The sequence below is a fragment of the Anguilla rostrata genome, chromosome 5 (assembly GCF_018555375.3).
Source record: "Anguilla rostrata isolate EN2019 chromosome 5, ASM1855537v3, whole genome shotgun sequence".
Classification (NCBI taxonomy): Eukaryota; Metazoa; Chordata; class Actinopteri; order Anguilliformes; family Anguillidae; genus Anguilla; species Anguilla rostrata.
This window is the reverse complement of record NC_057937.1, coordinates 8,804,982-8,832,588: the sequence shown is the minus strand read 5'-3', so window position 1 is coordinate 8,832,588 and position 27,607 is coordinate 8,804,982. Positions and strand designations below refer to the sequence as shown.

Here is a 27,607-nt window from a genome sequence, read left to right as displayed (position 1 = left end):
ACATGACAGTCGGATGTAATTTGCAGGTTTGCACAAAGCCAGGCAAACGGCTGAACGTGTTGAAATAAAACAGGGAATGTGATTTTGAGCACATAAATCACGGTTGTCATATTACTGCAACTTGTGAAACCAGAAATGTCAAGCTTGTGTGCAGGTTTGTCGAACCGTCGTGAAATCACCCGATACGTTATAAAAATAAAAAGCTGGAACAAGAAATAAAGGCAAAATTTTTGAAGCCTTAAAAAAAGTCAATTAGGGAATTTATTTAAAACTTCCATAGTAAACATTTTTTTTTATTTCAACACAAAAAAGAGAGACAAAAAGGGAGAATTTCAGCCACGGAAATGACAACATGCCTAAAATCTATGATAAAAATGTAAATGGACACACTAAAAACAGCACTCGAGGCCAGAGAACAGCAGCAGGAGGGGGGTGGGGGTGGGTGGAGAACAGTGGGAGAGTACGAGCCAGGGAGGGTGTAGTGTGGTTGAGCCCACCTGGGCTAAAACAATGAGGAACTCATTAGAGCCGTGTCTCGGAACTGCAACTGCGAGTATGTTTCAGCTCAAGTGCTCAAAGTCATGGAAACTAAAGTGCAGCTGAACTTCTGCAACGCAACGGGCAGGGCCCCGGAGTGCAGTGGACTGGCGCTACGGAAGCCGAATCGTTTTCCGGGCTCAGCTAGCTTCCCTGAAGCGTCGCGCTTTTAAAAAAACAAATAAGGCTAGACTGTTTTCAGGGCTGAGAGCGGACTGCTTTTGGACAGCCGGTCACCCGGTCTGCGACAATCGTAAAACGCACAACGTAACGATCGAAAAGCGTTTGAAGTTTCTTCCGCGTTTCCTCCTCGCCGTGACAACAACAGACAGGCATTGCGGGGGGTTCTACAGCAGGGCTAATCAGTCACTTACGGTTAATTACATTTTCAGTGTTGCGTGGATTAAATGGTCGTTCCTTCTTCGAGCGAACGCACGGCTAACGCTATTCATTCAACCCGCAATGCGGTTCTTCCAGTTTGGTGGTCGCTAAAATGGATGAGGGGGAAAGAAAATGTAGTGTGGACATTCAGTTCAGCCCAAAGACCTTGGGGTGCCTCAGCTGTCATCATGACATCACAAAGTGAGGACCGTCTTCATGCACTCTGTGCTCCAACCGTTTCTGCAAATGAAAAATTAACACAGAAACCACAAATAAATAAAAAATGCACATTCAAAACACAACAAATGACACTCACCCTAATAAAGCAGTGATCAAAACAAGTACCACTGACTAAATTATCCATAGAAATTTAAAATGCATTGCCTGAGAAGCAGTCATTGGAAACAACGCCATTTGATCTCAGCGACACTACACTTCCACCTAGGAATGAAAAATACCACTTAATGTCCCAAATGTGGAGGACAGCCATGCCACACATGACCCGAGGCTACGCTTAATGGTCACCAATAAGGAGAAATGACACGGACTGTAAAAGCGGATTGGCTACCTGGCTCTTTGAGGGTTTGAGTGTTTCCCACAAGCCCCGTCAGCCCATCCACGTTCCCGTTGATGATCTCCACCGACAGGTTGTTGTTCTGCTGCTCTTCTGCGATTCTCTTGCGAAGCTCGGCCTTTAGATCAGGAAGAGGAGGAGGAGGAGGAGGAGGAGGAGGAACAGGTTATTCGTGCACAGCTTCTACACTATAAAAACAACCATAGGATACTTATGACCGAAGTCCAGGGATTTCTGTAATTAATGAACGTAATGAACGTTTCGATGAGTGCTTCTCAACCCACACATCTGTGGATAAGTGGATGGCCTGTTTATTTTCCTGTTCAATTACAAAAAATGAAACATAAAAACCCACTCAGATGGTTTGCAGTGTCACATGATTCTCCCTCCCCTCATAAAGCAATAAAAAAGGCTTTATTATTCTGTAAATCAAGCTGCACAATTATGTAATCTGCCAAAGGTTGAGAGCCACTACATTTTTTATAGCAAATTTTGACAGTGTAATGGGACTACTTATGTCTTGCTTAGACCTTTGCAATCCATGCCGGTAACCTTGCTTAAAACACGGTTATCTGAAAGGAGAAGAGCGGATCGTTTCTCATTTTAAAAAGGCCCAAAGCCTGCGTTTGGTTAATAATGCATACCTCACACAGAGTGGAGAGCTGCAGGGGAACGCCTTCCACTTTCACAAAATCATCTTCGTCCGACTTCTGGCTCAAATTCCCAGACCCAACCTCCTGCAAGAGCAGACGTTCGACACAGTTTCAACCCCCCCGGTACTTAAAATGCGCTTAAACATTTCAAGCCACCCTCGACTGAATTCGCCAAAAACACATTTACGCGAGTCAATACAACAAATACGACAAAAGGAGGAGCACATTTATAATGGAAAAGAAGGGAATGGATATTACTCATCCCCAGGGAACTCTTGTCAACTAAAGCAAGACCACATTAAACATACATTTCGAAAATTACTGCATCTTAAAGTTGCAATATTCAATACAAAACAGAACACCGCACTTCAGCCCAACCCAGTGCACAGCAGACCAGCAGTACCCCATGCTATCAGCACAGCCCTACATGAACTCCTGCACTCATTTGTGATCTCACACCTTTTAAGGTGTGAGATCACAAATATGCAATTAGAACGTTCTTAACTGAACATTCTAATGCTGATGTAGTGTGTGTGTGTGTGTGTGTGTGTGCGTGTGTGTGCGCACATGAAGTTCGCTCTGCATTAGGACCCTGGGCTTAGTGAAATTCAGTGGGGGGAGTGGGGGGGGCGGGGGTTGCTTACGTCTTCATTGACGATGACGGGGGAGTCCGTGTCTGGGCTGCAGGCCACCGAGCCCTCAGGGGACGACCCTTTTTCGGCTGGTGCTTTGGGGGCCCCCCCGCCCTCGCCCTCGCCCTCCTCCTGGGGGGCCTGGCCTTCAGCAGCTCCCAGGTCAGCACTCCCCCTCTCCTTCAACGTGGGAGACGCCACCTCCATGGTTTCAGACTGGAACATTCTCACCTCTGTTTTGGGAGGGGTGGTAACTGTTAGCTTTCTGCACATGAATCCTGCCTCAGTGTTCTTCACTGGCACTGATCTTTACAGCACGTACCATCACAGCTTCCTGCAGGCTCCAGGCCACACTTCCCACTTCCAGATGTCCTCCTTGCCCCCTGGATTGACAGCTGCCAAAACACAGTAAGACACAGCCCAGAATGAAACCTGTGAAGAGTGGGCATTGCTCACACGCTAAACTAGTAAACCCATCAGCTGACCTGTTTTTGACATAATCTCCAAAGCACTCCATATACATCGATTCCTCACCATTATCCTGAGTCTAACCACACATTCGACTGTCAGCTGTACTTCGGTCTGTAAACATTAGGTGAGCCCAATGTCCATGGACACAGCCCTTTCTGAATATTCACAAGGCCCATCGAACTGCAATGCTTTTGCTCTGGCGGCAGAGAGACCGAGCTCGCTGTGTTCGGAATCGGGAGTATGTTGCTGGTCTACAGAGTGTGTGGTTCAACAGCAGTCTGCCTCAGAGAGGGGCGTGTCTATCTCACCTGCTCAGGTGTGGGCGGAGCACTGCCGCAGGCCTGCAGGTAGGCCAGGGTGTCCCCACGCTCGGCCTTCAGCTCCTCCTCCTCCTCTTCCTCCTCATCCTGCTGCTGCTCCGCCTGCTCACTGCTGCAGCTGCTACGCGCCTGGCTCTCTGCTCTCAGCAGGCCTATCGGTGAACAGGGAATAAGCATCGTAAACACAGAGCACCTCAGGGCAGCTGTGCCATTAAAAACAACCCCACGCTGGTTCAGTCTGCCCTTTATTAGCAAACAAGGACACGGTGTCACTGATACGAAGCACTGCTCTTATGTAGCACCTCCGGGTACTGTGCCTGTGGTCATCTCCACAACCTAGCAGAAGTGCTAAAACAATAAAGAGTGGTTTTACGCGCAGCACAGGCTGACACAGCAGAAATCCCTGAAAGCGTCACCCAGCTCAGCTATTTGATTGCTAATAGCTCCCCCTTGTGGATAATCTTGAGCATAAACAAATGTGAGTGAGTTGCAAGTCAGGTCTATGAAGTGCTTCGCATTTAAAAAGTAGCCCAGAAAATCCTTGGAAAATGAGCCGTCTACAGACCCCACCCCCCTCCCTCTCTGTCCCCTACAGAGCCCCCCTCCCTCACTGTCCCCTACAGAGCCCTCACTCTGGGACACCTCACCGGCCTCACCACGCCCAGCTTCGTCTCCATCGCCATGGTGACGTGCAGCTCCCTCTTCGGCCTCGTCTTTGTCCTGCAGAGCAGGAAGTCCCAGGGTAAGACTCGTGCACAGAGGTTACACCCTGCGTTTGCATTCTGGTAAACGTCTAAAGGCACCAGTGTACCTGCCCTTGTCCTATGTTATTCTACAGAGCAGCCGCATTGCTAAGGATCAGCTTTTGCACTGGCATGAGTCAACAATCCATCTTCCAAGACATCAGTTGTGCCCGCGAATTTCAAATAGAAAGACCACCGTGTGTCTTCTCCCTCACGATGACTCTGGGCTCATAACCAATGACATCATTGTCCCCCTTCCAAAATAGGATATTGACTGTCTCGTACTTCAAACAGACAGAGCTACTATAAACCACAGTCACTTACTTTGTCTTCATCACTAAACACTGCAGAAAAGGACCCTTCACCCTCAACGGTTTTCCTCTCCTGCAAGACAAGATGAGCACCGTACTTCATATTCTTTAAAAAAAAATTTTTTTTTATTTTATATCACACAAGGGAAGAAACAGACAACCCCCTCCCACACACACACGCACACACACACCTCAGAGCGAGTGTGTTTCACGGCTGGGGGGTCTGGCTTTCGGGCGGCTCTCCCCTGCATGAGGCTGAAGAAGGCCAGCTCGTTGAAGAGGATCTCAGAGATCATGACCAGCAGGTCCTCCCCACACTCCTTCAGCATCCTGCCCATCATCCTGCTCAGGTTCTCCTGCAGCCCAACACCACAGAACAGCTAAAGGCCCGCCTTCTGCTACTGTACAGCACAGCCAAACACCACAGTACCATACTGCATCAAGTCATCTGAATTACCTGGAATCAATAACTAAAAGCAAATACTCCTCGGTTAACCTGCAAAACTACGTTGAAAAATAATTGATGACACCCTGTACTAATGATATGAAGTTCTAACAGAGGTAGTAATAGTAATGGTAGAGGTAATAGCAGTAGCCATAACAGTAATAGTAGGTAGTAACATTAGTAGTAGTAACAGTAGCAGTAATGGTAGCACTAGTGGTAACAGTAATAGCAGGTAGTAATATTAGTGGTAGTAACAGTAGCAGTAACGGTAGCACCAGTAGTAACAGTAATAGTAGACAGTAATATTAGTGCTAGTAATGGTAGCACTAGTAGTTTCAGTAATAACTGTATCAGTGACTGTAACAGTGCTTGTAAGGACTGACCTTCAGGATGCGGTCCAGCTGTCGGTGGAGGAAGCGGATGAACTCCCTGCTCTCGTTGGCCCGCTGCAGGAGGGAGAGCACCATGCTCCGGACCGAGCCCAGGAGCTGCGGGGAGCACACCTCCTCCATGTGCTCCTGCGGGAGGAGAGCCCAAAACAGACGCGTCAGACACGGCTCCGCACCGAGGCCCACCTGCTGCACCGCCCCAGTATCGTCTACATACTACAGCTGCCCCCATCAGGCCTCGCACACGTCAGTCTAACAACAGCGATGCTGAGGCCTCTACTCTGAGGAAATGAATGGGGTTATAGGTGCTTTCAGTAATAAAACAACTCCAGGGATGTTGTGGAAGGGACCCATTTTGCCTTGAAGAACGGGTGATTGAAGTGAACACAACAGCTAAGGACGCAGTGATGTTGGTTTAAAGCACGGGATGGGCACGTATTTAAAAAACGTCTCGGGCTGCTGAAATTTTGACATCTTGCGCTGGAAGCGAATGCTAAAATGCTTCAATCGCGCTAGAAAGAGACAAAGTGCCAAGGATGCTACATTAAACCCCCTCGTTTTTTCACTGCCAGTCCATTAGAATTTAAATGAACTGAAGAAATTGTTTTTTAAGGGTTTCAGATTAGGCATCTTGCTTGGAATACAAATAGCGCTATTCCAATTCAGCCATGCTCTCTCAGTTTCAAAGGAAGAAGTGAAACGCAATTAAACAAATCAGTGCAACAGCGAACACCATGTACCGGCAGAGATCTATTCACTGTTCTGGAGACGGGCAGTGGCACAGACTCGGGTCATTTTGAGAACCAGACAGGAAGTGTAAATCCTGTGCTTCCGGGTCAGTTTCCCCCACCTTCAGGAACGGGATGACCTCAGTCATGATGGCTTTGATCTGCCTGTCCAGCTGCTCCGTGTCGACCTGCGGACAACGGGCATCCCCGGGCACATGTCCCAAACAGGCGGAACCATCACCGGCACCTTCAAAAACCAGGAGACACTGTCACAATGCGGAACATAACACTGCGATATGTTCAGCACCGAATAGATATTTTTAGTGCACTGACCTTCTACACTGTACTGTTTAAGTGAGAACCAAATGACATGCAACCAAAATGGATGCCATGTCCCTGCTTGGCATCATGAATACAAACAACTGACACTTCAATGGTAAGATGTAATGTGTCCAATACTGAGGCATCAGTGCAGACGAGGAGGAGGACGGTACGGCACCTTCCTGTGACGCTGGCACAGAGTCGTCCCCGGCGCTCTGCTGGTTCTCCCTCATCCTCGCCAGCGCCCTGTCCAGGTGGATCACAGTGTCCCCTGCAGGACGGGAGGAGGAACGCGCGTTAAATATGGTCAGCGGTACAATGGCGCTCTTTCCTCCTCGTCCTCCACGCTCACCCAGATCGTCGCTGGCGAAGGGCTCCAGGTTGGAGGAGGTGGAGAGGGGGCTCTCGTTGTCCCCGGCGTCTCTGTTGCTCAGCCTCCTGACGGGGTTCAGGTTGTTCCGGGCAGTCTTTTCGCAAACATCCTGAAGACAGCGCATTTATGAGCGAGAACAACTGACCTGAGCACATACACTCAAGCATTAACACACCCCTTTCTCAAATAAGGACTCAAGCACAAACACCAAGAGTGCTGGCTTCAGCTGGGATACACGCTAATCCACTTAAAAACATTTCATATTTGCTTGGAAAATCACTTCATCCCAGGTCTTACAGGGATTATATTTGATAGCTGGTACAAAGTTACAGCTGGAGATTTTCTTTTTTTTTCTTGGGGAATATTTGGAACTGAACATGGTTATAAGAATTTTTAGGCAGAGGGTGATGGGGAGTGTGTTCCCCAGTAAAACTGTTTATGTCATGTGGTGTTTTTAGGAGGGGCGTGCTCATGAACGGGGCGCTCCTCACCGCGTCGCTCGTGGCCCTGCTGGTGGGCTCGCTGGGCGTGAGCTCCGAGTTGGAGGCGGTGGCCCAGGCCAGCGGGCCCAGAGGATTGGGCCGCCCTCCAGCTGTGTCCCTGTCAGTCAGGTGCCTGGTGACCACGTCCTGCAGGCCCCAGAGGGAGGGGCATGGATTAAATCTCCACCCCCCAAAAACGCTCACGGCTTACGATGGACAAGCACACACGAGTAACTCCACACAGCCACAACTCCCCCCCCCCCCCACCAATCCCATCTATCTCTGCACAACTCTCTGCTCCCTCTGTGTAAATGTACCTCTCCATTTATTTTATTCTTGTTACATGGAAGAGAGCCATAGCGCAGGAGCTAACGCACGCGCACACAGCCAATCGCAGGCCGTACCTGCAGGGAGTAGAGTGCTCGCTGGCGCAGGTAGTCCGTGTTCAGCAGCTGGAGTTCGTGGAAGAGCTCGATGAGGAAGTGCGGTCTGGATTCGTTCTGGGAGATGAGGGAGGCCACTTCCGCGTATATGGTCTCCCGCAGGGCCTCGAACAGGGAGAAGTCGCTGCTGGTGTCTGCAAAGACAGAGCATGTCTTAATGCACACTTTCCCGCCTGAAAACAGACCGTTTCCTGTTTGTCGCATTTCACATTTTAAACAGAATAGCTGTCACGAGCAGACCCTTTCCCCTGGGTAAGAATGCATATCAAAAACTAGATAGGATAATAATAAACCCTTTCAATAATTTAGTAGCAGCTTATTATTTTCCAGAAATGATTATTTCCAAATAGGCGAACTGGGAAACTCTAATACAGAGCAGCCTTTCGTTGTTGTGAAAGACTCAGTTCTGTGGAGCTCCAACTTTCAAATGGAAGAAAGCTGTAAGAAACCAGGCCACTGGATCATGTTCATCAACTATTTTCCACTGCATCATGATGGGAGCTTTACTTGAGGGATTTTTTTTTTCTTCCTTTGCATTATTTACATAATTATTTTTTAAAGTAATGAAAAAGCAAAAGAAAACACTCATATAAAACTCCCTTCACGATGCAGTGGTGTTCATTTTTTGCCCTTTTATTTTAAGCTTGCCTTTTTTTCTTTTACTGCCTGACGGTGTGACTAGACCTCGTTAGCATTCACATTTTAAATAAGTCTGTTTCTGAAAATGACTGTGGCTTTCTGTGCAGAAAACAGCAATTAGTTCTGCAGGAGCACTCCGTGTACTGTTACAGTGGAGACCTCAGTGCTCTCTTTCCTGGAGCCAGAAATGGGAAATTGCACTTTTTTTTTCTCCAATCCCACCTGAATTTGGACTATGCTCAAGTACGCCCTCTGCTGCCAGATCGGGGGAGAGAAGTCAACTTGTGTTCTCCTCTGAAACATGCATTCACTGAGTGAGCTACCCAGCAGCCTTTTTAGACCTTTTTAAAGTGGAAATATTTCAGCAATGTCCAACTCCAAAAACTCAGAGATAAGCACACATTGTATAATTTAAGTAACACATACATAAACAAAACACAAAGTCTTAATAAACAGTTAAAAATATGTCCCAGTCTCACAAGGAAAAATACTGCAGCACAGAGTTTACAGAAATGGGTTTGTAATCAGAGAAGATGGTTGTGGGTTCAAATCCTAATAACTGGAGTACAGTGGAAAGGTCCTTCACCCGAATCATTTCACCTCCCACAGCTACACTTAAAGGAGCCCTCTCCGATAGCATTGTGTTACAGGTGGAGTGCCAGCAGACGTGAGTGCAGAATGTGCTCTCTCACTCTCGCTAAGGCTAGGATTAGGAGCTGGTTTCAGGCTGTTAGTAAGGCGTGCACAGGTTCGAGGAGGTACCCTGACCCCATTAGAAAGCCCGGGGAAAAGAGAGGCGCTACAGTGCTTGCTGATTGGCTGCGGAGATGTGGCGGGTGGGGCTTTACCTGCTGCTTCAGTGCATGCGTTTCTGTTAGAGTGGAGTGGTGCGCTCCAAGCCAACGCTGTGAGGAATTAGGGGACAGATAAGGGTGACAACGTAAAACCCAACCAAACCCACGGATTAAAAAAAACTAATCAAACAGTGTAGGGGACAGGCTCTCTCCTCCGCTAAGCCTTAAGCTTACATTTGTGCAGCTCATTCGCCCCACAGAGATAAACCTTAATGGAAATGATTAAAAAAAAAAGAAAAAAACTGAATCTTTAAATGAAATGTTAAAAAAAGAAATATTTTACTGCTAAATTCCTGTGTCAAGTGAACATCCCTGTGCTGTGGCAGCCATGCTGTAGTGAATATTGGCCCTGTGCTGTAGTGGCTGTGCTGTAGTGAATATTAGCTTTGTGCTGTAGCGGCTGTGCAGTAGTGAATATTAGCCCTGTGCTGTAGCGGCTGTGCAGTAGTGAATATTAGCCCTGTGCTGTAGCGGCTGTGCTGTAGTGAATATTAGCCCTGTGCTGTAGCGGCTGTGCTGTAGTGAACATTAGCCCTGTGCAGTAGTGAACATTAGCCCTGTGCTGTAGCGGCTGTGCTGTAGTGAACATTAGCCCTGTGCTGTAGTTAACATACGGGCTCACCTGAGGACGGCTCGTTGGCGTGCCTCACTTTGATCTTGCTGTCCAGTTTCTCCTGGGTCAGCCTGTCCAGCAGGCGCTTCTGCTCCCGCTGCTTGGCGAGCGGGGCGGGGTCGCGGCCGTACTCGCTGGCGCTGGACACGCTGTCCGTCCCCTGGGCCGAGGGAGCGGGGCCGCACTCCGCCGAAATGTCCCCTGCACGCCAACACCCAGTTTAACAGCACACCTGCGCTTCATACTGACCCACCTCAACACACGCTGCTTAACACTGTCACCAGAGCAGCATACATCTATTAACACTGCCCCAGTGTAACCTTCACATCCCTTTACACTGCCCCAGAGTAACATGCACACCTTAACACTGCTCCAGTGTAACATTCACATCCCTTTACACTGCCCCAGTGAAACGCACATCATTTCCACCGACCCAGTTTAATACACTTGTATATCTTTATATTGCCCCAGTTACAAAAACCTTCTGCTCTTTGCACTGACCCAGTTTAACACACAGGCGTCCTTTTACACCGACCCAGTTTAACACAGACTGCCTGTCACTGTCTGAGGCAGAAAAAAAGTGGCTTTATTTTTACCGGCAATACTTCAACCACATTCTGACCTGTCATCTGCATACATACTGCACATGTAGGGTAATTTAAGTTTGTGTACATATGTAAATAAAATACATGCGTGAAGCGTGTGTGGGTGTGTACACGCATGCAGAAACACACGGACCTGCGTTTCGGGCGTGGCCCTTGCTCCTCTTCCTCTTGGCGGTGGGGGTCTTGTCCCGCGTGGCCAGGCTGGCCTGGGCGGAGGCCTTCCTGCCGCAGCGGAAGGTTCTGGTGATGGTGGTGGGGTCGGCCGGGTCCGGCAGGCTGCTCAGGCTCTCCAGGGACTCCGGGTGGAACAGCCGGGTCCTGCCGGCCCGGGGCGGGGGGGAGGGGGACCCCTCGTCCTCCCGCTCGGGGGTCCGGCGGAGGCGGGCGCCCCCGTCTGCCGGGACGGGGCGCCGCTCCACCCTCGCGGCTCGGGCGGGGTTCGGCCGGCCCGCGCCTGCCTGGTCCCCTCCCTCTGCCCCTTTCTGCGTGCTGTCAGACAGACAGACAGCCAGAAAAAAAAAAGACAGACAGACAGACAGTCAGTCAGTCAGACAGACGCACACACACTGAAACACTGCCACTTCAAGCATGCCTGAAATGAAACTAGCTTGCATTTTCCCAACAATATGGCACCATTATCAGACTTAAATATTTAGCTCCAAAGCGAAATGAGCAAGAGATACAATGTAACAGAAATAATATACAAATACAGAAAGACAGACACTAAATATAACACAAAGAGAAATAATCCCCAGCTCATATTCTACTGGAAAGACCAAGGTGTTCTACGTGCGTTCTTTATTTAAATTTTAAGATAAACAGAAGTGGTCTACTTGGGTGATGATGTCCCACTTTTACTGCAGAGCAGACTTTCAAGACTTTGAAAATCAGCAAAGGAGCCAAGAGGATGGACAGGTCTCAGGAGCCGCAGATCTAGTTACTACAGAGAATCTGCGGGCGGGGCCTGGTAGTCGGGGGTTACCGTTTGTCCGCTCCGCCGGCGGCGGTCCTCTCCTGCTGGGGGGGCGGGGGCGGTGGCGGGGGGAAGCTCATGTACTCCGTCCGGGCGGAGGAGTTGTGGTCCATCTGCTGCTGGGCGGCGGCCTGCCCGAAATCAGGGGCGAACAAGGGGCTGAACCCCAACCCTGAGCGCAGAGAGCGAGAGCGGAGGATTGGCACACCACACGCCACTCAGGAGATGGACACATTTCAGCACGAATTGCAGGAAACAGGGCCGTCTTAATGGGGCACCTCCCATTTACTTAATACAGCGCTTCCAAAACTTTTGCAGTCAGGACCCTCTTTGGTAATAGGACATTTCTGAACACCCCACCTCCCCTCCCCCTCGCCCCCTTGAACCCTCACTGCACGCCCCCCCACCCCCCACCACATTGAGAACCAGTGGCCTAATACGAGTATGAATTACACCTGTATTCGAGTAGGGCCTGCACGCACACTAAAGTATGAAAGACCAGACAATGCGCAGGCTTTAAGAAGCCCTGCGGTACCCTGCAAACCGTGCTGAGAGAACTGCCCATCTTTTCCTCCCGTCTCATAGCAACACACCACCGCCCTAATCAGGGCACCGACAGCGAGGACGCGCACCTCCAGGAGGGCCCGTACCGGAGGGAAGGAGAGACGGGGAGAAGCCGGCCAGTCCGGGCAGGCCCACAGCGCCGGGCGGGATGGGGAAGGGCGGGGCGAAGGTGCCGGGGGAGGCGGGGCGGCCGCGCTGCTGCGCGGGCTGGCACTGCTGCTGCTGCTGCTGCTGCTGGAGGAGCAGGTCGTTCAGCAGCTGCTTCAACCTGCAAACCGGGTTCCGCATTCGTTAGCGCGCCGCGGCTAAAGGCTTGTGGCGCAGGGACCGCTCGCGCTCAAACGCGCCCGTCTTTACCTCTGCGCGTTGTTCTGTTGCCACGCCAGCTGCGTGTAGCACTGGTTGAGCTGGTGCATGACCATGTGCACCTGCGGGGAGCCGACGTTGCTGGGGATGACGCTGTACGGAGTGGAGAGGAGAGACTGCAGCAAACAGGACAGAGACTACAGAGGGAGGGAGAGAGAGAGGGTGAGAGGGAGAGAGAGAGGAAGGAGAAAGAGAGAGGGTGAGGGTGAGAAAGGGAGTGGAGAGAGACCGAGACGTACAGAGAATGAGAGAGAGAGTGGGATAAAGAGAGAGGGAGAGGGGGATAGAGAAAAGGACTCTGTTATAAGAACGCATGCGTATGTGTGAACAGCGCAGCGTAGCTCTCTGAACCTCAGAGGGGTCACAGACCTGCTGGTCGTGCAGGAGCGTCTGGCACATGACGGTGCTGAACTCCAGCTGTTTCTGCAGCTGGGTCACCTGCTCCTGCCAGTGCTGCTGGCCCTCCAGTGGGGAGCGTGCCCAGGCCCAGCGCATGTTCTCCTGCCTCCGCCCCCCGGCCCCGGCCTCGGCCCCGCCCTGCTGCTGCTGCTGCTGCTGCTGCCTGCTCCTGGCCTTCGCCCGCCCCCTGGAGGACGGGCCCGGGACGGCGCCCGCTGGGTACGGGTTCGAGGTTTTCAGACCGCTGAGACAGGAGCAAAAGAAGAGGCAGCGTTTACACCAGCGCAGGTGTCATTTACCTACATTTTTTTTTAAACATGAACATCAAATGCTAATTATAAACATTTCTCTCAGAATCAAACTAGATCACACTAGAGCACAGTAAAGGCAGTGATCCTCCCAAAGCGGTGTTTAATGGAAACAGACTGGAGCCACCACATTACAGCTAATTCCACACCAGCGGGATTAGCCCCACCCCCCCACCCCCAGAGGCTGGAGCCTTCCTCACAAACCTCTCATTGGACTTGCGCCCGCTGAAGGAGGCCTGGGTCCGGCTGGTGTACAGGGGCAGGTCCTCGCTGGAGCTGGAGTCTGCCTCCTCCTCTTCCTCCTCAGCCCCCGTTTCTGAGGGGTAGCAGTCCTCCTCCTCCTCCAGGTGGCGTGGTGTGGACCCGCCCCATGTGGCCATGGTCCTGTGGAGGAATCCCAAATTTATATCACACGATCTCCGTCTACACCACCCCACAGACTCCAACCTACACCACCCCACAGATTAATGGAGTCCTATAAACTCGTTTTTCCTTCCTGCAACAAACCCCAAATCCTCACACTCCTTTACACCATACTTCACTCAGAGTCCAAGTCTTAAGGGACCTCTGAGTACTAAATTAGGCAACAAGTCTCAAGATTGAGTTTCTGAAAACAGATTCTAAGTCTTAAGATTCTAAGACCTCCGAGTATATTCCTTCTTGCAACAAAATCCAAATCTTTACACTCCCTACACCACCCCAGAGAACCTCCCATGCCACAGACCCCCACCCCCCCGCTCACCTCTCGTCCCTGCTCAGTGGCTGCTGGGTGGGCACGGCCGGGGGCGGGGCCAGGCAGGCGGAGCCAGGCGGCTCCCTCCGCCTCTGCTGCTCGGCCATCAGCCCCTCCAGCTGCTTCCTCCTCTGCCTCAGCTCCTCCCGCAGGATCTGGTGCCGCCGAATCTCCGAGAAGAGCTGAAAGCGGAGGAGGGGCGTAACTCCGTAACTCTGCCAGCAGAGGGCAGCGCTGCGCCTGCGAGCCGCGAAGAGGGCCAGCGGGCCTCTACCTCGTTTTCCGGGGCGAGCTCCTCCGGGGGGTCGGGTTGGGCTCCGCTGGCGCCGGCGCTGGGGGTGGAGGCCACCTCGGGGGGTTTCCTGGGGCCCTGGGGCTGGCTCGCCGTGCTGGACATGGACGACTGGAAGAGGCAGGAAGAGGCAGGATTACCACTCACTGGAGACGGCCAATACTGGTCCCTAAAGACCAGGACAAGCAAGCAATACAACACTGCCTCACTAAACTCATACAGAAAATAAGACTACACACACACTACAACACACTACACCTGCATGAACTCATAATCCAACCCACTGAAATGCACCTGCAAAAGCCCCCACATGCACACGCCCATAAGCAGACCCCGCCCTTTGACCTCGAGAGTGCTGCACCAGCAGGACAGGGACCGGTGCTGTGCCTGTAAGTTGAGCCAGGTGTTCTAAACCTGTAAGTTGGAAGCAGGTGTTCTGTACCTGTAAGTCGGGGGGCAGGTGTGCTGCACCTGGAAGATGGAGGCAGGTGTTCTGCACCTGTAAGTCAGGGGACAGACCTTCCGTACCTGAAAGTCGGGGCAGGCCCACTGCAGGTCCTGGATCTTTCCCTGGATCTCGGAGAGGCGCTGCCGCTCCTCCTGCAGCCTCTCCAGCTCCCGCTGCTGCTGCTTCAGCTTGGCTTGATAGAACTTCTCCCTGCCACAACACAGGTAAAGCACAGAGTCTCAACCACCATAACAGCCCTACAATCTGCACTACAGCGCCCCCTGCTGCACCACAGGCAAAGCACAGGTCTCAACCACCATAACAGGCGTACAATCTGTACTACAGCGCCCCCTGCTGCACCACGGGCAAAGCACAGGTCTCAACAAACATGACAACACTGTATCTGCTCTACAGCACCTGCCTGTCACACCACAGGTCTCAACCAACACACCAAATTGTATCCGCTCCACAATTACAATGTCCACATATTAGAGTCATAGTAGAATGGAAGGGAAGGCTGCATTTCAGCACAAACTAAATGCACTAAAACACAAAATGCACAGAATTTTGCTCACTGAAATAGGCTTGCATAGGTTCACATAGAACAGAAGCAATGATCATATATGACAAAGGTATAGCAGTACGACTCATGTGAGCGTAAAGCGCAGTGAAGCGTGAGCCCGGTTCTGACCGAAGCACAGGGCGGCGGCTCACCTGGCAGCCTCGGTCGCAGAGGGGTCCCTCTGGGGTTTGGCGACGGACGCTCGGGCGTTGTTGGGCTGCTGGACCGGCCCCTCCTCCTCGTTAGCCGTGGTCCCGTCCGTGTCGTCGCTCTGGCGGTGAAAAAGCGGACGAACACACCAGTGACCAGGCTGAGGCAGCTGCGTTTGCAGCGCAACCCCATAAACACCCCGCTGTTAGCATCACACAGCTGTTAGCATCCGTGACAGCGGCCACAAGGCCCATTAATGCACCGGACGACCCGTGATGCTCAAGCTCTTCAAGCAGCAATTTCCAATCCCGGGGCATCATTTCTATCGCATAAGCACCCCTCATTACCTCAGTGTGCTACACTCACATTACAGACAATTTAACAAAGAGAAACAATGAAAATGATGGACTTAAATGCATTCAGTTGGAATAACAGAAGGGGATGCAAATACACCCTTGGAACCGATGACAGGCCAACAAGGTACAGTCAGCAGTACAATTAACATAATCGAATACTGGTCACAGTCAGCCAACTACCCAGACAGCAAAACTGGTATTAAAGCCACCGTTAAGATCTTAACAGATCTGCTGCAAGATATTGTCCTAGCGCCGGACTGCCCCACTTTGGCAAAGATGGGATTGGCTGAAGGGTTGCCAGGTAAACCAGCCTCACCTGCACCATGGCGACCAGCTCCTGCAGCTGCCTCAGCTTCTGCTTGGCGGACTGGAGGCGGCGGACCTTGTGCTCCAGCTCCGGATCCTCAGCCAGGCTGCTCCTGCGGCTCGAACCCGAGCCGTCGCTCCCCGGCCCCCTCTCCCGCGCCTCCTCTTCACCCACCAGCCCCTCCTCTTCTTCATCATCCTCCTCCTCCTCCTCCTCTTCGTCTTCGCTGCCGTCTTTGGCCTCGTTGTAGGGGTGGTACCTGTTGTACTGGCACTCTGCACGATACAGTGTCGCCATGGTCACCAGAGAGTCCGCAGGTGAAGACTTACAGGCTAGACCGTACATTTTTCCTAAATAACTAAAGAACAGGGCCCTGTTTCACAAAGCAGGATTGCGGGGATAGCTGGATAACCGTGCTGAGTAAAACCCGGAGTCCTCTCAAATCTGGAACATGGACCTAAGCAGAAAGAGCTGTTCCGGGTTTTACTCAGCGCTCTGGGACGGACTGGCCCGTCTCACCTATGGCAGAGGGGAAGCTGAGGCTCCTCAGGTTGGCCGCAGAGCGGTTGTTGATCTCGCAGTCCGTGTTCAGCCTCCCGTCCCGGTTGTTGGTTCCGTGAGAGCCGGTCAGGCCGCTCACGTCCACCCAGTTCCCAGCATGCCGAGGGTTTCTGAGGAAAGACGCATTTATTCAAAGGTCAGCGGTTCAGTTGCACCCAGTTCAATGCACACAGAGCCCCTGGTATTCCACACAATCATTTTATACACGCCAGACCTCCCGCTCAACGCTTGCGCCCACACAGGACCGCATTCGGATACGCAAAGATCCAGCCTCCCCCCCAGCCGAGTGCTCGCCTGATGTTGGTGACCGGCCCGGGGTTCTCCTGCTCGGAGTCGAACATGGCCTCGGTGTCTTCGTCCTCCTCCTTGACGTTCTCGTTGACGGTGTCGGCCATCATGTCGGAGGACTGCTCGTAGTACTGCACCAGCTCCCTCAGCTCGTTCAGCCGCTTATGGACCTCCTTCAGCTTCCTGCATCAGTGTTACAAAATGGAGACACAATGAGCCACACAGTCAGAGAATGGAATACCAATACTATACATGAGTACAAGAATGATATATATATATATATATATATATATATATTAATTTTTAACCTGTATATAATAGAGGAAGAAATGCATGACCTTCATATACTTAACAGAATAACCCAGAAAGAAGTACAAAATAATTCAACAACCCACACAGACAGAAATGCTTGAGAACACACAAACGCTAACAAGGAAGCTAGCCTAGGCTACCTTACCATGTAAAATTAGCCCCAGTTTAAAGAAACAGACATTTACAAAGAACTTAATAACATATTAAATTCCAAAAATAAATTACCCAGACAATTTACTGTGGAGGAAAGTAAGGTCTTATAAACTGTACAACAGTAGCTCAATCTAATGATTTTTAGGTTCAGCACATTCTGTTCAGTCAGTGATGACTCCCTAAGGAGGAGGGAAAAAAGGGGCTGCCTAAATTTAAGTGTGAAAGTGGGTCACAAGGCTCCTGGGAGAGAGCACTCTGATCCAGGCCAGGATGAGGACTGGGAAATCCCTTCCTCTTTCTCTTCCTCTCTCTGTAGGAAAGCTCTCCTTTTCTACTGCCAAGTGCTAAGCCATAGCACTAGCTCACTGGTCCTACAAAGCACATCCTCTCCCAAACAGCCAATACTGAAGACTTCTGCCAAGCAGTCAAGAGCTTTCAGTTTAATCTCTTACATACAAAGACGAGTGGTTAGTTTGACAACCTTGTTTACTTTTCAGTGATTGGCTGCCTGTGTGGCCTCTTGATTGATTTAATTTTTGTTTTCTGGGGCTTTTAACAGATTGCATCTTCATCTGACAGACTGGTCGACTGATACGCTAGCTGACTGACTGATTACCAGCCGAATGATTGATCGCCTGGAAACCAGTCGCTAACTGATTAACTGGCCGACTAACATACCTGAGTTTATCTGGGGGGTTGGCGCCGTCCTCCGGCTGCGGCTCGCGGTAGGAGGGGGCGGGGTCATGTCTGATGACCACGCCGACGCGGCCATTCAGCTCCCTGTTGACGGCAGAGGGGCGTTCCACAGAGGACCTCGGCTCCGCCCCTCGCTGACAGAAGCTGGACATCATCCCTCCATCTGACGGCACATCAAGGCGAGCCACAAGACGCCCATTTAACATGCAACTCTACAGTACACGACCATAAACCTAGACTATGGGTGCCACTGACTTCAGCATTTATGGTTAATATTCAGGTCAGGACCAAAGCCCATAGCCATCAGTTAAATGCAAGGCGCACACAATTATTTTGCAGGAAGGAAAATGGCCATCGTTATAGGACTGCATTTTTACATTCTGCAACATACACTCATGAGCAAATGTTATATACACCATGTGATATGCAAGTATGGGGCAAAAGCAAACACTGTTGTTCACCCATGGTCTCTCCACCACCAGTGTAAGAGCACTCACAGGATCTGTTGTTCAGTGTGTGGTCTCTCAGTGTAAGAGCACTCACAGTAAGGTGTTCAGTGTGTGGTCTCTCAGTGTAAGAGCACTCACAGGATCTGTTGTTCAGCGTGTGGTCCCTCAGGGTGTGCAGCTCTTCCAGGATCTTGTCCATGGTCTCCTTCTTGTCCTGCAGCTCCTGGAGCTTGGTCAGCCGAGCGCTGGTCACGGCTGCGGGGGCGGGCTGGGGGCGGGGCGGAGGAGGCGCCCGCAATCTGGAGACCTCCCTGGCCAGGGACAGGCTCTCCGCCTGCCTCCGGTTGTCTGGAACCACCTTTGTCTGGCAAAAAACATGTGTGGTGAAGCTCTTTCCTTATACAAGTTACCACAGCAGGTTGCAGACCTCCAAACAAATTCAGTGACAAAGTGAGTGTGACTTGGGCAACTGATACTAATAATACAATAGCAAAATAAAAATCAAATCACCAAGATCCAGTCTACCTGTGTGTCATGAAGCTGGTTGTGGAAACGCTGAATTAAATCGTTCAGCTCGTCGTTCAGCTCAGAGGTGATGCTGAGGCCAGAAACACTGCCTGTCGTTTCTGTTATCACTGGAGACATGGAGAGAAACCAGTCAGTTAAGGGTAAACATGACAGGAGCGAGCACCATACTGCCAAAACAGGCAGTCAGAAATCTATACACGTTAAAATTGAAAAGCCATTTCAATTTTCATTTTCATTAACATTTGGCTTTGCGCATCTCTCTCACTCAGACATTATCCTGCCATTAGACATTAGACATCCAGACATTATATGTTCTTTTTGTACAAACCCTGAAATGGGGGGGAAAAAACAAAACATATTTGCCATAGCTTTGACTATTTAGGCTAGGTGTGGGCTATAATGTAACAGCTATTTTTTTAAAATTATTTTTTCATTTCAGCAGGATTTTATCTCCGAGAAAGAGAACTCCTTTTCACCACAGATCTGGGAGCAGGGAGGACCTGCACGAGGGCGAGTGCTCTCACTTCACACGCTTTCATCGTGTGTTAGCATGTCACCAGCAGCGCTGGGGAGCCTCACCCGTGTCGTCCATGGCCGCGCCCGCCCGCGGGGCGCCGTGCTGCATGGCCATGAGCGCCTCCTGCTGGCCGCGCAGAGCGCGAAGCTGCTCCTGCTGCATCAGCATCTGCTTCAGCAGCTCCTGCTGCCTGCGCAGATTCTCCAGCTCCTCCTCTTCCTCCTCCTTTGCCCCCGCACGCCTGGCCCTGCCCTGAGACACGCAGTGACAATTAGTGAAGCCACGTCCAAAAAAGACCCCCCCGCACCCCACCACCTTCTCCAGGGAACCAATCCTGAAACAACGTTTCTAACACTAGGTGCTTTTAGTTATTCTCGCCTTTTTTTTTTTTTTTTAAAGATATTTAAGAAAGTCATCCGTTTTGACTGTCAAACCAAACTTACAATTTTTTTTAGTCAAAATGTTTTATTTATATGGTTTTTTTTTTTAAAATCAGTACCCACTAAACAGGCAAATATAGTTCCTGTGACCCTCTTATTTAGAACAGCTCAACAAACATTTGCAACATGTCAAAACTGGTTTCCCAACATATGCGCCTTGTGTAATGTTGCATTTGCTTGGTGTGAATGCCAGTGTGAAGTGTGTGAAATACAAGTCTATATTTTCCAGTATTTATCTTGTGACTCACACCAGCCCCAAAGTCCAGTTTGGGAAACATGGCTCTAGCACACCAGGGTCACACAGGGTTTCTAGGGATCGCTATCGTTTAGATTTTTCCAACACCGGTGCAAAAACAACACTTTTAAAAACGGTAGCGATACCTGAACCAATACCTTCTTTAAACTAAAGAGCAAACCGTAATAAGCATGTCTTTTTAAACGCAACGGCAAAGAAACTGAGCAATTTAATGTTTTTATTTGTCTAAATTATGCTTTACACTTACGTTTCGCTTTTCGTATTTTAACCGAGTTTAACGTTAGCCAGCTCGCTAACGGTACCTGCTGTCGCTGACCGAGTCGACCGACTGAGTGCAACGTTAGCTAGTGGAGGCGTGTGGCACCGAAATCTACACTGCGATTCAGTAAGGTAGGCACCGGCCTACGGGAGCTGTGGCTGTAGCGGTGCCGGGGTTCGGTACCCAGCCCTGGGTGTGGTGCTTGGGAGAGAGGCTGGCTGTCAGGACTGCCCCACTTACGACAGCAGCAGACCCCTCGGGCCTCGCCTCAACGTTCAGGGAGAGGCTCTCGGCCGCCAAGTCCGTGGGGCGGACCTCGTCTTCGTCGTTCTGTCCGGCCTGCGGAGAGCGGTACGAGAACGTTAGCTTGGGGGCTCGTTTCCGCGATGACATCAGCAGCGGGCGAACAGCTATGTTCTCCTGCAAACCTCGCTCCACTGTTAAACGTTCACGACTGCAAGGGGTTACAGCGCCGTCCAGGCAAAAAAAAAAAAAAAAAACGTATTAAATTCAGCAAATAGTGAAGATGGTTTTGGCAATGGCATGCTCGAGGGGAGGGAGAACCACAAAAACAGGGCAAAAATGAGGCCATGCCAACTTAACCGCAACACAGACCTGTAAAAGCATGACGAGCGTGCGAACAGGAAGCGCAGCGTGGACAGAGAAATAATCGTCGTTCCATAAAATGTTTGGGTTCAGAACGGCCAATGAAAACACAGTTTGGTTAGTAGCCCCCATGCATAGGAAAAAAAAAAAAAAAAAAAAGAAATCTCGGTATACTGACCAACATCTTTTGAAGGTATCTCAAGTAGGACTTTTCCTGCTCCTTTAGGTGCACTATTAGGTGCGATAAACGCTCGACATTGGCGGGGATATCGTTTTTCTCCACCAGGTCGTCCCTTATGGTGCTGGCCTTGCCAATATACTCCCTAATCTGAACAAGCTTGCTGACGACCTGAGGGAAGCATACAGCACAACACATTCTGCTTTAGGCACGGACAGCCGCGGCAGGTTCGGCGCTGACCCCGCGCATTTCTCCGCCGCCTTCGGTAACGGGCTTGATCTTCGTGTACTGATTTTCCGCGCAGAACGCGCACGAGCGTGCCGATCTCTAAGGGACGTGGTTCGCCCCGTGCAAGCGGCGATCCATCCGTCAACTGGACAAGCACCGATTCACAGATCCTGGAATCTGCTCAGTATTGATTCGTTAAAGAGCTCGCTTAAAATCATCTTTGTGCAAAGTTGTTCCACGGGGAATCATTTTACTACCAGCCAACAGCACAGCTAGCGCGTTTTCTGGGACATCTTGACTTTTGAACATCAAACACTGGGCAAAAGCATAAGTCAAATATGTTTTATGTCCCCCCCCCAGTTAACTCTTGCACAATCCTCCAGAGACACTATATGGGCAAACAGAAAGTTTTTTATTTTTATTATTTTTAATAATCAAAGAAGGTCAAAGGTTACCTGGCTGCTGTCAATCCCTGGTTCTCTTCTCCCATCATCCCCTGCTCCTCGCTCTGTTCTGCTGCCCTCCTTACTTAGATCGCAGGCTGCCAGGTCCAAGCTCAGGGTCTGCTTTTTGGCGCCCCTGCTGGTGGACGGTGGCACTGCGGCTGGAGGGGCCACGGCAGATGACTCCTTGCTTTTGTTCGTGTTCACATGGAGCGGTAAAAATTTGAAGGCCTTTTTGGTGTCGGCCAGCTGTCTCTGGTTGTTTGCAGCTGTGACTCGCCCCTGAGAGTCACTCCCAATGCTTCTCTGTAAAGCACATTTGATAAAATGCATATTCATTCATTTCTCACATTAACCTCATGAAGTACTACAGATGCAGTTCATAATTCCAAGTAGAGCAGGGCAGGCTAAGATTAAGGTGTGACATTGAGGTGTACGAAAACATGTTTACACCTTCAAATCCAGTAATATATCCTACTACAGTATAACATTTCTAATGTGTGCCTACGTGATCTGCAAGCACAATTTTATAGTATGTCTGATATAAACATAGAAAGCTCACATTTGGCTTGTGTAGTATGGCAAACCGACAAGCATTTTAAGAATATTACATATTATTGAGTAGGCCCTGGTGTGATTTCAACAGCACTGCTCTTAAGCTGGGCTGCATCTTATACGCCCAGTTCATCAAACGGCATGCTGGGAACGTGAGGATTTCAGACCCACCTCATCTAAATCGGTGAAGTTGATCCTCTGCCTGAGCCTCTCCAGCTCGGCCTGGTCCGGCACGGACATCTGCGTCGAGTACTTTGCGTGGGGGAAGGAGTGGGGGGTGCGGCCCCGCCTTCGCCCCGCCCCCGGGGTGGACTCCGGCGAGATGTCGTTGGTCACCCGGCTCTCCACCGCCGCTCCGCACTTCTTTCGGTTCTTCTCCGAGGGCCGGTTGGCCTTCTTCTGTTGGGCGCCCCAGTCCTGAGAAAGACACAAACTTCCTGTTATAGATGCTAATTATAAATAAATAAATAAATAAATAAATACACATTCAGAACAGACCTTGTACACCAATACTTCCTGTGGAACCACAACCCATGCACACGGTTCAACCTCAAGTGTCTTAATTATTACAGCTTAGTAGGGTGATCAACTAAGAGTAAACACAGAGCTATAAGACACCTTACCTTGAAATTAGTAGGCTATATATTACCGCACAAACATTTCTGTCAGTCAGCATTTTGACTGGCTGTTCTTATATTTTATCATTAAAATGCACCAAAGTAACATACATTTCCAAAGACCAATTTTTTTTTACAATTTCCAATATGTATAATGAATGGTATCATGCAAAGAACATTAAGAAAAAAACAATAAAACTTCATAAGGTCATGATACAGTCAAACACACACCGACCCCTCCAATACATATGTTATTACCATATTGTTTAACCTGTCTTCTAGGCTGCCGTTGCTGGTAGCCCAGTTCGGCAGATCTTGATCATCTGCACAGTCGTCAAATGGCGTCCCTCCTGTTGCCATCCTCAAACCACCCTGCACCTGTCGAGGATAAAATCCTCATTCACCAGTGACAAGTGTTCTGCACATGCTGACCATAATGCCAAACGGTAGCTACTGATGGACTTTTTACATACATGCACGCGCTCAACGTTAATATACTCTTAAATAACTTGGCTGCAATCAAATACAACTGTAAATCTGTTAATTGAACAATTTTGAGATCATAACACCCAGGGCTTAATGCAACACAAAAGACTTCTACAATCAAATCGAGCAACTAACGTTGTAACAGGAGTTAGCAAACTTATGCCACTTCGAAAACAGCAGCATTCTGATACTGTGGGAATTCATCTTATAAATCCATGACAGCAAACACTGCAACCTTTCAAGTCAATGAAAGCTTGGTACACAGCTATGAACTACATATATCCAGTCAGCTTTATCATCTACTTCAGTTAGCTAACGTCTAAACTAAATCGACGATTTATAAATCTGCCTTACAAACAACGATTCCAAAAAAAAAAATACATTAAAAAAACACGAGGTAAACAGTAAACAAGTCAGCGCGGCAGTAACATAGCTGCGTGAAATTGATCCAATCAAGCCACGTTTAGATATACTGACCTCCTGGCATAACTTTCTTACCTGAAGAACTCGCGTCTCAATCGAATGTACTTATCTTCCCAATAAACTGCACATTATGGATAAACGTTAAATTGGCTACGCGACGACAAACAACAGCTATTTAGCCTTCCCTTTGTACCGTTAACTGGCACTGTTGCTCATAATCCCGCTAGTTTTCCCGGTAAAACACCACAATTCCCTCCACTTCACAAACTCGACAGCTAACAGTCAGCAACCGAGTCCAACTTTTCAAACAATAGAACGGCCTCCCACCAACGGTGACCCACGGCCAACTTGAATTAACATGAGCTACAAGGAACAATGAAGTCCCCCAGACTACCCGCCAGCGAAGGCGAAACTGACGCTATACGAGACAGCCAACTTACGATGCTAGCCACTTAAATTAGCTACTTGGATATCGATTCTTGTTAGCAAACACGAAGAACAAAATTATTCTGCATGTCATTTTCGTCTCTTTTGGAATATCTAGCTCGCATGATTCAACAGGTTGAATGATGGCTAAGTAAGATAGTTCCACTGGTGAACTTAACGTTACCACAATGTTCAGTGTGTGGTCAAGAATTCCATCAATTATGGTGACGACTTTCGATGGGAAAGAGCACTGCCACTCGCACTGATTGTTGGTTATAACAAGATAACTCAGCAAAAAGAGAACAAACTTTATTCAGCGACATGCACCGGTTAATAATACACAATGTCACTTCGGAAAGTTGCTGGGAGCTGACCTTCGTTACCATGGTAACCCTTGCTGGGCCAGTCTGTTGAAAACTTCTCAGGTGGTTAGCTAACGTCAAACAAATAGACTACAACCTTGCGCCAAAAAAACACACACGCCCCTACAGCAGATGTGGTACATGGTTAATTAAACTGCCTAGCTAAAGTTCATTAAAGCATATGTCGGCTAATGCTGACTCAGTTAACAGAGGGTCGCACACACAATATTTGGCCTCTTAGAAAACGTTAACCAGCTAGCTAACGTTATCTATTTTTACACGACAAGCACGTTCCCATTAAGAGTGTGCCGATAAGGTACCTAATTTTATAGCCTGACTAGCTCACATCAACAACATACGCACATTTAAGATGTAGACTACAGCCAAATAGTTTACACAAATTCCCAACACTCATTCTGTCACTATTGTAACGTCAGAGGATAGCTATTAGCTATCGATAACGGTGCAGATCACTAGCCATAGAGCGAGCTGGTACCTGACAACGGAATACGATTTCTATGAATAACATACATAATAATATTAAAAAAAAACATATAGACTAACCAGCTACGGTGGAGGCAGACCACAATGCAGTGTGGTGTGTTTCCTGAAATCAAAACTGCCACAGTAGCGATATCGAATTTGGAAGTTGCGATATAGGTAGACAGCGACCTAGCAGATAGCTTGTAAGCTAACGTTACAGACGCAAACGGCTGGCTGGCTAGCTAGCATTAATAAGCTGACATAAAGTACGAATGTGAAATGTATTACCTAGTTAATTATATAAACAAAACAGGCTGCAGCTCTAGATCATAAAATCCCACAGTGTGATCAGACGAAGATGTATATATCTCTCGAAACGTCTTGCTGTGCCTGTTCAGCTAACGTGCTGTATGTCATAACTCTAGATCGGCCGCCATCTTTCACTGCAAGCATGCGGAAAGATATGGCTGTTACCAATAGTTACCGGTTTACAAACATTAAGCATTAATTACACATCTTTAAATCGTATGTTCATATGTTAGAAAGACACATTCTGTACACAAATATTTCAGTTTTAAGGCAAAACGTTATTTAAAAAAAAAAAAACTTGCAAATTAATGATGTAGCTCAGACGGCGGGGAACTATTTAGTATCTCGGACCTTTTTTGAGAGGTTGTGAGGCAGCCTAGAAAAGAATTTCGACCTAAAATGAGTTTTTTTTTTTTTTTTTTTTCTGACATAGAGTGGAATGACTGGAATGTGTTTTACTGCTACTGGTATATTGAACTTATTTATATATAATTATATATATAGTTAATTTATATTCAGTAAATTATTAGCAATGCTAAAATAAAATGTAAGAAAAATATATGGGCTGCTGCACTTGTTCTACAGGATGCAGTGTTTATTAAAGTTATGATATCATGTCAATTTTCCCATTGCTATTGTTCCTTAAACATTGCACCACCTCTTCCTGGGAAAACAGGGGCTATGTATGAAAAGGGATCACCCAATGTAAACATAAATATCCTAAAATTAAAGCTGACAGTCTTCACTGTGATATTCATTGTTTCATTTCAAATCCAATGTGCTGGAGTACAGAGCCAAGAAAAAAAAATAACTAAATACTTTTGCATTTTACTGTATTGTCTGAAGATCATATATGGACACTGTTTTTCACATTTATTTTGTAGTTATAAACAAATGTTGCATGCCACTACCAATGAACATATATACTGACTGTACTAGCAAAACAGGCAAAGGGCTATGATTTGTTCAGTACTAAAAATTACGTTGGTCTGATACTTAACCCCTTCACTATTGGCACAACAAAATAACAAGTTCAAGTGGAATTAATGATACTTCATCATTGCTATTTTGCTACCAATATGGATTTGACTGAGCACTAGGGCTCATCACGGACTGTTCCCTCCATATGACATAGAGGGAGTGAGGGAGGGTTATGAGGGGAAAGAGATTTGAAGAAACTGAGAAAGGAACAGAATGAAATACAGTAGGCCTATAAAAAGTGTGGTGGGGGGTGGGTGGTATGTGACTATGCATCGGTCTTCATCAGCTCGTTCGTTCCACTGAACTGTCGTTTGTTTGTCGCATTGTAGTCTTATGCATGTCTACCGCAAGGTGGCGACAAACTCATAACACTGTAGGTCTTGGACTATTCAGCCCTTTCAGGAATCTACAGTAAAATTTTCAAAATTCCACTGTGAATTTTTTTAATTCTGCCATATTCTGCATATGTGATATTAGTTTTGCTATTTTTTTTTTATTATTTTGATTTAATCAGAATTGTATCTTTTGGACCACAGTGAACCCCACTCACTGAAAACCAGGTGTTTCCAATGCAAGCCAACCTCAGCAGAATGCTTTCTATGTATTTGTTTGGTTTTTTTTTGTTGTTTGTTTGTTTTTTGCCAAGAATCATTTAAAAAATATTTTTGGCCTGCGAATGCAAAACAATTATAAAAAAAAAACATATCAGCAAATAGTTCACTAATTTCAGTTGGTTGGACTTTTAACTGTATTCATACCACCAATGTAAGGGAAGTAATTGTCCCCCACCCAAAAGAACTTGAAGATGACAACATTGTATCATTGGTGGGGGGACAGCATGTATACTATTTACTCGTTGGTCTTCCAGTCAAGTCCCAATAAAGAATTTAAAACTTTAATTTCTCATTAAAGAGTAAATGAACCTCGTCATTTAGAACCAGGATCTCTCATTTCAAATACTGATGGTTATTAATACCTTAGGCCATTTCTTGATTTGTCCCCAACCAGTACCAATGGCTGGAGTTCAGTAAACATTGTTCATCCATCCATAATGTCTAACTTCAGAAAATAGCCTGAAG

At 48.4% G+C, this 27,607-nt stretch overlaps 1 protein-coding gene across 9 annotated transcripts; it reads right to left on the bottom strand.

Annotated features, from left to right (window-relative positions):
* Nucleotides 1-243: 243 nt before the first annotated feature.
* Nucleotides 244-25,695, bottom strand: pcm1 (pericentriolar material 1). 9 transcript variants are annotated; one of them, XM_064334981.1, is made up of 40 exons: nucleotides 25,527-25,695; nucleotides 23,317-23,436; nucleotides 22,613-22,858; nucleotides 21,899-22,192; nucleotides 21,216-21,386; nucleotides 20,672-20,770; nucleotides 19,539-19,728; nucleotides 18,957-19,066; nucleotides 18,570-18,795; nucleotides 17,965-18,145; nucleotides 16,828-17,004; nucleotides 16,492-16,643; nucleotides 15,982-16,247; nucleotides 15,312-15,430; nucleotides 14,678-14,807; nucleotides 14,132-14,260; nucleotides 13,867-14,039; nucleotides 13,329-13,508; nucleotides 12,787-13,060; nucleotides 12,409-12,554; nucleotides 12,120-12,319; nucleotides 11,497-11,659; nucleotides 10,648-11,003; nucleotides 9,919-10,110; nucleotides 9,291-9,347; nucleotides 7,765-7,937; nucleotides 7,370-7,507; nucleotides 6,858-6,987; nucleotides 6,684-6,776; nucleotides 6,307-6,431; nucleotides 5,451-5,585; nucleotides 4,814-4,978; nucleotides 4,636-4,695; nucleotides 4,216-4,288; nucleotides 3,557-3,720; nucleotides 3,100-3,172; nucleotides 2,790-3,010; nucleotides 2,137-2,229; nucleotides 1,487-1,610; nucleotides 244-1,158 (listed from the first exon to the last, which is right to left on the bottom strand). In XM_064334981.1, the coding sequence occupies exons 2-40, from the start codon at nucleotides 23,416-23,418 to the stop codon at nucleotides 1,133-1,135; spliced, it is 6,126 nt and encodes a 2,041-aa protein (XP_064191051.1). In that variant the 5' UTR covers nucleotides 23,419-23,436; nucleotides 25,527-25,695; the 3' UTR covers nucleotides 244-1,132. The 9 variants fall into 9 exon arrangements, with proteins under 9 accessions (XP_064191051.1, XP_064191052.1, XP_064191048.1 ...); XM_064334982.1 differs by lacking the exon at nucleotides 25,527-25,695 and adding an exon at nucleotides 25,320-25,520; XM_064334978.1 differs by lacking the exon at nucleotides 25,527-25,695 and adding an exon at nucleotides 24,768-24,794.
* Nucleotides 25,696-27,607: the final 1,912 nt, after the last annotated feature.

Coding starts and splice junctions, on each gene's coding strand:
- pcm1 (XM_064334978.1), bottom strand. Junction 16,644..16,827: donor GGGCCGGTCACCAACATCAG/GCGAGCACTCGG, acceptor GTCTTTCCTCAG/AAACCCTCGGCATGCTGGGA. Junction 15,431..15,981: donor AGCTGGTCGCCATGGTGCAG/GTGAGGCTGGTT, acceptor TTTCACCGCCAG/AGCGACGACACGGACGGGAC.